The 10,117-nt window shown below is 44.0% G+C and overlaps 1 protein-coding gene across 4 annotated transcripts in view; it reads right to left on the bottom strand.

Annotated features, from left to right (window-relative positions):
- The window catches only part of ANKRD26 (ankyrin repeat domain containing 26), a 196,762-nt gene extending 186,972 nt beyond the window's left edge, over window positions 1-9,790 (bottom strand). For 2 of the 4 annotated variants that reach the window (XM_074942300.1, XM_074942301.1), the window contains exons 1-3: window positions 9,477-9,789; window positions 3,887-4,001; window positions 3,474-3,647 (exon numbers count right to left, since the gene is read on the bottom strand). In XM_074942300.1, coding sequence (XP_074798401.1) covers window positions 3,474-3,647; window positions 3,887-4,001; window positions 9,477-9,685 — 498 coding nt within the window. In that variant the 5' untranslated portion in view covers window positions 9,686-9,789. Of the gene's footprint in view, window positions 1-3,473; window positions 3,648-3,886; window positions 4,002-9,476 lie in introns of all 4 variants that reach the window. The other 2 variants (XM_074942299.1, XM_074942302.1) reach the window with 2 other exon arrangements.
- Between the last annotated feature and the right edge of the window lie 327 nt (window positions 9,791-10,117).

Raw genomic sequence — 10,117 nt, forward strand, 5'->3', positions numbered from 1 at the left:
CAAGTCATTAATGATGTAGACAAACAACCGAACATGAGCTCCCAATGCAATTCTGTGGAAAAATGGGCTAATGTCATCCTCGTACGTACAAATGGAAGTACTGAGTAAGGAGTAGGGAGGTGATTTTTACCGCAGTTTATGGCATTGGGGAGATTGATACTAGAATATTGCATTCAGTTGTGTCCCCATTTTAAAAAGAATGTTGAAATACTGGACAGGGCACGGAAGAGAGCCTCAAAAACGATTCAAGGGCTGGAGAAAATGCCTTACAGTGACAGTCAAAGAGCTCCATATGTTCAGCTTACCAAAAACAAGACTGAGACATGAATTAATTATGATATGTAAGGACCTTCATGTGTACAAAAAACTGGGTACTAAAGACAAAGGCAGAATAAGCAATAATGGCTAGAAGCTAAAGCTAGACAAATTCAAATTAGAAATTAGGCACAAATTTTTAATAGAGAGGATGATCAACCATTGGAACAAACTACCAATAGAAGTAATGAATTCTCCGTCTCTTGATATCTGCAAATCAAGAGTGGATGTCATTCTAGAACATATATTTTAGTCAAACAAATTGGTACAGTGCTGAATACAAAAGCAACTGAATAAAATTTTATGGAGATATACAAGAGATCAGATTGGATGATCTAATGGTCCCCTCTGACCTAAAAATGTCTATCTATCAAACCCTGTTACTAAACCTTCTGCACACATTTTTTTTCAGAGTTTCCCACTCCATGTGGATGTTTGGTGTAGTAGTTGGCTGTGTCAGGATTACAGACCATAAGACCTTCCTTATGGAGAGCAGAGAGCACCAAATTATGCAGAAATTCATGCAGAAACTTCCCATCTGTGTAAATCAGTGTCTTATCACACAAATCCTTAGGAATGCTTAAGTACAGGTGCCACCACTGATCAGCACTAACAGCAGCAACAATTGCTCAATTAAAATATTGTATTACAATATATAGCAAATTATTTACTTATTTCACAATTTCAGAATTAAAGTGAACAAGTGCAATTGATTACATTAATTGAGTATGTCATTTCATTAATGGTGAAACATGCATCTTACTAATTACACTTGCAGGTAAGTCTGATCACAAGAAAGATGTAAAAATTTAACCCTTGCCTACTTTCTTCAGAGATTTCTGAGTATGATAGCAAGTAAGCTGAAAGAAAACACGATGCATTTTGGAGGATATCTCAAAGTAGTGACCTACATCTTTTCAAATACCAATCGCTGATTATTTAGACAAAAATGAAATGCCCCTAGTCCAGAAAAAAAACCTTCATCTGCCCTCTCTGTAGAACTATACAAGGTAACTTGCATATAGCATTAATAATGTTTCAAATATTCACAAAAAGAAAAGGAGTACTTGTGGCACCTTAGAGACTAACTAATTTATCTGAGCATAAGCTTTCGTGAGCTACAGTTCATCGGATGATGAAGTGAGCTGTAGCTCACGAAAGCTTATGCTCAAATAAATTGGTTAGTCTCTAAGGTGCCACAAGTACTCCTTTTCTTTTTGCGAATACAGACTAACATGGCTGTTACTCTGAAACGTTTCAAATATTGATCAATTCAACAGAAGTCATCAACATTATTTGTGTAAACAGTAAAGTTCATTAAAGAAAGGTGTTATCACAGATTTTGCAACAACATACAACACTGAGAATAATTTTGTATGTTCCCACAAACTTGCTCAACCTGAGGGCTGGCATTTCTATGACAGAATTTTAGAATTAAAAGGGAAGGGGTGGAGATATTCAAGCCACAAGTAGAGTTCTCCAAATTCTAGTGAAGTGTACCAAGTCACATGGCTGCTGCCCGAGTCTTACAGCAACACTAAAGATACTAGCTGGTTCAACTAATTGTAGTATTCAGCAATAAAGTAGTATTCCTTGAAGTAGTTTGTGAGCATTCTAGTGATATTCACTGTTTTCTATATTTTAGAAACCACTCAAGACAGTAGTATGCATTAATCTAGGCATATAGTTAATAAACACGATTATTTGGGAGCCAACTGTGCCCATGCAGGGTTTTCATATTAGTTTTGTTGTGTAAAGATCAAAAAACAACTCTAAAATTAAAAAAATTTAAATAAATGTAGCCATTTTTCCTATTTTTAATTTATCTCACAATAAACCTAAGTTCCTACCAGCACTTTCACTTGTAACTATCATATAATTTCTGTGAAAACATTACAGTTGGATTTGCAACAAATTGATTGAATATTGCTTTTTGTTGTTTTTCACATGCATATTACATGTTAACTAAGAAAGAAAACACAAAATAAAAATTGGGATAATATACTTGTCAGACCAGAAATAAAGGTTCACCTCTAAAAGTGACATATCCTTATCTCTTCCTAACAAAGTAACAATCTCTGGAACATGTCATTTTGATGACCCAATACATTATTTTGCCATAGACAGCCCCTATTACTTCAGAAGTGTATAACACTTATAGACAAATCATTTGGGGTGACCAGAGACTTATTTTATCTCATACAGCCAGTTAAAATCCAGCTCCTTATTCAAGCACCATTTACAATATGGAAGTGGGATAGGGATGGGATATTAAGTAGCATATTGCAAAAAAGAATAAAAGCTTCAGGTCAGGGAGTGGCATGTCACAGATCCTTCAAAAACTGTCTGACAATCACAGAGATGCTTCACTTGGGGCGAGCAAAACGCATTTTGTCAGATACTGTCTGTCAAAACCCAGTTCCTTATTCAAGTCCTCTGTACAATATGGAAGCAGGGTGGAAGCATGAATTTAGCAGCAAATTGCACAGGAACAAAGTTTCAGGTCAGCAAGTGGCATGTCCCAAATCCTTCAGAACTGTCTGACAGTCAGAGAGATGTATCACTTGGGGTGACCTGAAACTTATTTCATCATGTACAGCCACTCAAATCCTAGCTCCTTGATTAATTAATAAACAAGTAAATAGGAATTTAATTTATCAGAATCTGATTAATTTGACGACATTTCTAAAAATTTAATCTTATATTGATATATTTCTAAGTAATTTTGGCCTTGGAATAAAGAACTGGGAGCCACATAAGGAGCTGGTAGCACAAATAAGAAACTTGGAAAATGTAACCAGGAATAAGGAACCAACTTCAGCCTCTTCAACGGCCTCAGGAAAATTATGTGTGGGGCTCCAGGCCACACAGTACTCCTGGGAGGGATCACAGAGTCTGCTGAGGCCATGTCCCCAAAGTTCTGGCTCCGCAGGAGGCCTGGGGGGAACATTTGGCTAGCCACCCCCACCCCAGAAGTGCTGCTTTACCGATGATGATTTATATACCAAGATTCTGATTAAAACAGATTTTAAAAGGAAATTTAAAAATACTGTTTTAAGACAAAAATGAGCGTTGTTCTTTTTTAGAAAACACACATTAAACTAGAAGTTGAAATCTACAATTTTTCTTGTTCTCTTTTTCTAAAAATAAGCAGTTACCTTATTCTGTGCTTCAATATGGGCATTGTACTCAAGCAATAGTACTGCTAGAGATATATTAGCAGTCTGGGCAGCCAGGTGAAGGGCAGTGCTGCTGTTAACATCCACAAGATTAGGGTCTGCACCATGTTCTAGCAGCATAGTTGCACATTTTTCCTGCTGGCATTGTACTGCCTGTGAATATAACAGAAAAAGAGAGAATAAATTCTGCAAGTTAAATTCCATCTTATTAGAATTGCCACAACTTAATGAAATTAATAAATAAAAAACTGCATTAACATTTTGTTTATATACTATATTACATACCCACTGACAGTAACGTAACTTTATACATTCCATAATACAGAATTTGTAGTTAAGTGGAAAAATAATATTAGTACATCTTACATAACTGCATTAAATACTGTGCATACCTTCATCAACGGGGATCTGTTATCATTGTCACACAGATTTAGTTTGCACTTGTTGTCCACTAAGTAAGTAACAACATCTGAATGTCCATTAGCACAGGCAAGATGCAAAGGTGTCCTAAAAATAAGATGATACATCAGATTAACAGACAACCAAATAAAAGTTTGATGTTTATGTTACAGGAATAATGTCAATTTAAATTTGGCCCAAATTTTAGATTCTGTAAAAATAAGCTTTAAATGAAACCATATTACCAATGGAAAACATTTCTATACTTTAAAACATTACAAAACTAAGAATCTGAAACTAATAATAACTATTTAAAATATCCTTGAAAGAATACACTTATTAGACGCTGATCCTGCAACTGGACCATACAGGTGGACTCCTGTGCCCAAATAGGGTGCTTCAATGAGACCCCAGTGGAAAGCAGAGTTCTGCCAATGCAGAACAGATTGCAGGATTGGAATCTTAGTCTATAACAACCAAACCTGCAATTTTTCTTTATAATTAGAATGCCAAAACTGTCCAAAGTGTTAGGATATCGGCTTTTGACCCAAAATGTCAAGACAGTTCTGAATTTTGTAAAGATAAAATATATATTACATTTTCTAGCTACTGCAGCAAATGTAAGCCTACGCTCACTGGAGTGGGTTTATAAAACTTCTGACTGGCAGAATAAAATAAGGAAATTATCACCTTTAATTTTTAATCACTAAAAAACAAAGCAAAAAACACAAAAAAAGTGTCCTGTCTTTGTGCCAATCTCAACTGTAATAGTCCTAACATTGAATCTTGCTATAAGAAGAGTCCTCTCTAAGGCAGAACTTCTTGCAGGATCAGGGCCTAACTGGCAAAGTAATTTTCATAATAGTTGACCCATGTAACAAAACAAAACATTTTTCTTGAAAAGAAGGCCAAAACTAAATATGTAGTATGAATATTCAAGGGTGTGTAACTTAATGTATTCGTTTATAAAAATCTACCAAAATATTACATAAACCCCCCTACGTTCAGAATACTGTAAAACATTTTATCCCCGGCCTCAACTCTCATTGATTCTAATGAGAATAGCATGGCTGAAGGCCTCACGTGATGCTTGAAATATTGAGCATAGATTTTCTCAGGATGGGACAACAGAATCATTTTTGCAATTTGTACTTCCTGCTTGAAAGTTAGTGGTTGCATAATTTAAACTTCTCTTCTGTTCCTGATTGCAAGAAATATCATTCAAAAGCATTACCTCTCATATGAATTGTTGTGTGAATCCAAAAATTCCAATATCAGTTGATCACTTGTTCCAAAACATAAACCACAATTGGCTAATTACCATCCTTAGAGGGTATAGTTATTTTCATTACCTTACCACAATTTCACCAAACAGAAAACCCAGTCAACATTGCAGTGTGTCAATAAATAAAATATATTTAATTTATTTCAGCCTGTAATTCTCCTTTTATCTACACTGCACATATGCGCCTTGAATCTTTTGCATTTGAAACATTGTAGATTATTTTCTTTTAGTACTAAACAAGCCAATCACTTCAACTTTCTGCATCTTTTAAGTCTTAATATACCTAGTTCAATGGATTATCAACGGTACTTCAAAAACTAAAGGCAGACAATGTGCCCCATGGCTCCATTAATTGCGCTTGCCAGGGTACTATAAGAAAGCTACCTTCCTGATTACTGGAGATGTTAGCACCACAGGTGGCCTTACAATTTTCCTTCCATTCAAACTTCTTCCAAGACAGAGGAGAGAAATAAGCATCCAATGGAGGGTCCGGACAGGAGTTTGAATGGGTGCAAAAGGTAAAGAACAGTCTTAAAATAATTTGCACCAAGCAACCATGGCCATAGCTATGGCGGGGTGAGCAGAGCAGCCACCCATGGTGCAGAGCCAGCAAGGGTACAAAAATGGGGTGGCGTGCAGGATTGGGCGCAGTAGCATCAGCCCCCAGCCACTTGCAAGATTGGGCCCAGCTGCATTGGCCGGAGCCCAGGTTAGCAAACTGTGATGCATGGTTGATGCTCTGTCACAATTTGCTACTCCTGGTCCAGAGGATGGATAAGTTGAGAAGTAGCGAACTGTGACAGGTGACCCCATCTGTCAGAATTTGCTAACCCTGGGCCAGAGAATTTCAAAGGTGAGAGGTAGCAAATTATGACAAGGCAGGAAAAGACCATTCGGAGGTGTCAGTAACTGCTTCTTGTAGCAAAATCTGTCAGTAGTGGTTTTTGACATTACACCCTGGCTCCTGGCAGGGAGGCGACAGTTTTCAAACTATGGGGTGCATCCCTCCATGGAAGTGTACCCCACAGTTTGAAAACCTCTGTGCTAAACGGAAGGCAGAAATCGGGGGGGGGGGGGGGAATGTGACCCTACATGCCCCCCACAGGTCGCATCTAGGGAGCACAAATATGCTTGCTCACCACAGGAGCTAAAATGCTTTGTTACAGCTCTGCAAGCAACTGGCAGTTTTCAAAAGCATGAAACCATCTAAAAGTGTGTCTACATTTGGTAACATTTAAGGTATATTACGGAGCCATTCTGGCTCCCCAACTTCTGTTTCAAGGGGGAAAATAGCTTTGCCATAAGTAGGGTGACCATATTTCCCTATGCTGAATACGGAACACCTGGTAAAATTATTCATATTCAAATAAGCTCAATGGTAACCAATCAGAACTAATGTTCAAATTAGCATCAAGTTGACTGAGCCCGTTTTACAAAGAAATACTGAGTAGTTAGATTATTTTTATTTACCTTCTTATCTTTAAGGCTTTAGGGTTCACACAGGGAGAGGTGACATACACACACTCCCATACACCTCTCTCACATGGGGTGGTGACCGACTGACCTGACCCAACCCTCCCTGCCCGGCGCTCTCCGCCCTCCACGCTTGGCTTGGCTGGGCCCCCCCGGGACAGACCTGCCTCTCCTGGTACCTGGCACAGTCTCTTCCAGAGGCAACACATGGGGGCAGCATGCAGGGTCACATACCACCGCCCTGTCCAGATTTTTGCCAGGGTTCACATCAGAATATGGCCAGCAGCAGCCTTCCAGCACTGTGAGGGACAGATGGGACAGGAGCTGCTTTCAGCAGCAGGGGACTGGGAAGGGATGACCCGGCCCCTGTCTTTGCAGAGCTCATCTCTTCCTCCCCATCCTTGTGTCTGGAAGCAGCTTGTCCCTTCCTGACTGCACAGTGTCGAAAGACAGCTAACACTTCCAGGCTTCTGTTGGCCACCAACACAACACAACCGCCTCCTATCCCCTCACTATGGCATGGGCAGGAAAGGGTTAAGTCCCGAGGATGCATTGTACACTAGGGCCCAGGGAACCTGACTGCAGGGGCTTCAGCAAACCCGGCCAGAGAGGTGGCTCAGCAGAGGAGGGTGCCCAGGGGACACAGCATCCCTGTGTTCCCTGGCGGCAGGACCCTGGGTGGGGGTGTGTGTGAAGAGGATGCTAAGACCCTGCTCGGGGGTCTGCTGTGGAGCTTGCAAGGTCGGAGTGCAAACAGGCTGGAAATCTCTGGAGTGGCGGAGAGGCTTCCCTGTGCTAGTGCTGTGCTTGGCTCTTCCTGGCCAGCGCCCCAGGCCAGAGGGTCTTGGGCTTTCCTGGGGTGCCAGCCCAGCCAGAGGCAGTGGGGGAAGGAGCCTGCTGGCCAGGAGCCTGGTGAGCCAAGCTCACCAACCGCGGGTGGTGGTGGTGGTGGAGAGAGATATGAAGGAGCAGCAGGGTTGGGGAGGCTGAAGGGGCAAAGCAAGGAGAGGACAGCAAGAGGGGGAGCACATAAGGAGCAGATGCATGGGCTACACTTAACTAGCTGATGCCTGGCGCCTGCCCTCATGCATCAGCCCCTGCAGCTCGCAGCCAGTGCTGAATGGAAACAGGACAGGGGCTGGGGCCCTGCTGGCCTCGCACACCCACGCTCATCATCAGCCACTGGACCCCACACACTGCTGGTGGGCAGGTGGCTGGCAAGTAGGGATTGAGCCAGCAGCAGGAATCGCCAGTAACGATGGGGGCTGGGGGTGGACAGAAAATACAGGACAATTTGCCCGTTTTTAAGAAAAAGTCAGGACACTTGCAGGAGAGCTTAAATATAGGACTTTAAAAGTGGGACACGTGGTCACCCTAGCCATAAGACTCATAAATTTTAAGGTCAGAAGGGACCACTGTGATCATCTAATATCTGATCTCCTTTTCAGTCACAGAACCTCACCCACCAACTCCTATAATCAACCCCCTCACCTCTGGCTGAGTTACTGAAGTCCTTAACTCATGGTTTAAAGACTTCAAAAGTTACAGAGAGAGAGAGAGAGAGAGAGAGAGAGAGAGAGAGAATCCACCATTTACAGTAATTTAAATTACAACTGACCCATGCCCATACTGCACAGGAAGGCTACAGCATCATTAGGGTACAGCGTTTCTCAACCTGTTTACTACTGTGGACCCCATATGCAGCTCTCTATCGGTTATGTGGGCCACACCCACACACTGTATATACTACCTGTTTCAGAGTAACAGCCGTGTTAGTCTGTATTCGTAAAAAGAAAAAAGAAAAGGAGTACTTGTGGCACCTTAGAGACTAACCAGTTTATCTGAGCATGAGCTTTCGTGAGCTACAGCTCACTTCATCGGATGCATAGCATATCGTGGAAACTGCAGAAGACATTATATACACACAGAGACCATGAAACAAAACTTCCTCCCACCCCACTCTCCTGCTGGTAACAGCTTATCTAAAGTGACCATCAAGTAGGGCCATTTCCAGCACAAATCCAGGTTTTCTCACCCTTCCCCCCCCACACACACATACAAACTCACTCTCCTGCTGGTAATAGCCCATCCCTCTTTGAAACCTCTCTTTATAATGCGCATGATAATCAAGGTGGGTCATTTCCAGCACTAATCCAGGTTTTCTCACCCCCCCCCCCACACACCCCCCTCCAAAAACCACACACACAAACTCACTCTCCTGCTGGCAATAGCTCATCTTACAATGTGCACAGCAATAATCCAAGTTTAACCAGAACGTCTTGGGAGTGGCTAAAGTCATTATGCAAGGTAGCCTATCTCCCCTTGTTTTTTTTCCTACAAACCCCCCCCAAGACGTTCTGGTTAAACTTGGATTATTGCTGTGCACATTGTAAGATGAGCTATTGCCAGCAGGAGAGTGAGTTTGTGTGTGTGGTTTTTGGAGGGGGGTGTGTGTGTGGGGGGGGGGTGAGAAAACCTGGATTAGTGCTGGAAATGACCCACCTTGATTATCATGCGCATTATAAAGAGAGGTTTCAAAGAGGGATGGGCTATTACCAGCAGGAGAGTGAGTTTGTATGTGTGTGTGTGTGGGGGGGGGAAGGGTGAGAAAACCTGGATTTGTGCTGGAAATGGCCCTACTTGATGGTCACTTTAGGGTGGTGCCTATGTAAGTGCTGCTTCTCGGGAGCTAGGGAAGGAGGGTCTCTGGCCCCACGTGGGGATCCCCGGCAACAGGGAGGTGAAGGGGCTGCTCCGAGTCGCGCTGCCCGGCCGTGGCTGGGATGGGGAGGGCCGCAGCGCTGCGCGCCGCCCGCCCCCGTTACCTGTTCTCTTTATCCAGCTGGTTGATGTCGTTTTTCTTCAGCAGCTGCTGGAGCCTGCCCAGGTCCCCGCCGGCGGCCGCTCGGTGCAATTTGCCCAGCTCCTTCTCCCGCAGCTCGTAGCCGCCGCCGCCGGGGACACCGGGCAGCGAGGCGCGGCTAGACGGCGACTGCCCCTTCTTCTTCTTCCCGAAGCCGAAGATCTTCTTCATCCTCCGGCGGGCCGGCTCGCCCAGCTCAGGGGTCGCGGCGGCGGCAGGGGGCAGGACCGCGGCGATTCCCCCCGCCCATCACAGGCCCCGGCCCCAGGGGCGTCCGGGCCCCGCAGGGTCAGGAACTTTCCGCCCGCCGCCGCGGCCAAGCCCGGATTAGCTGCGCGCTCAGGCGGCTCCGGGCCCGGGCGCTCACTGCGGGGAGCGTCCGGCTGAGAACGGTGGGGGCTGAAGGGCCGCGCCCCCTCACGGTGGGGCGGGGGACCCCTAGGGGCTGGGGCTCATTCAGCGGCGGCAGCAGCAGCCACGGCAACGGCGTCCCAATCCCGAACGCGCATGCGCAGGACACGGCGGCTGCTGGTGGGGGTGGCTCGACGCGCAAACGCGAAAGACTCTTTGCTGCTGGGCCCTGCCTACTTGTTCTCATTGCAG

This window comes from Natator depressus, chromosome 1 (assembly GCF_965152275.1).
Source record: "Natator depressus isolate rNatDep1 chromosome 1, rNatDep2.hap1, whole genome shotgun sequence".
Taxonomy (NCBI): Eukaryota; Metazoa; Chordata; order Testudines; family Cheloniidae; genus Natator; species Natator depressus.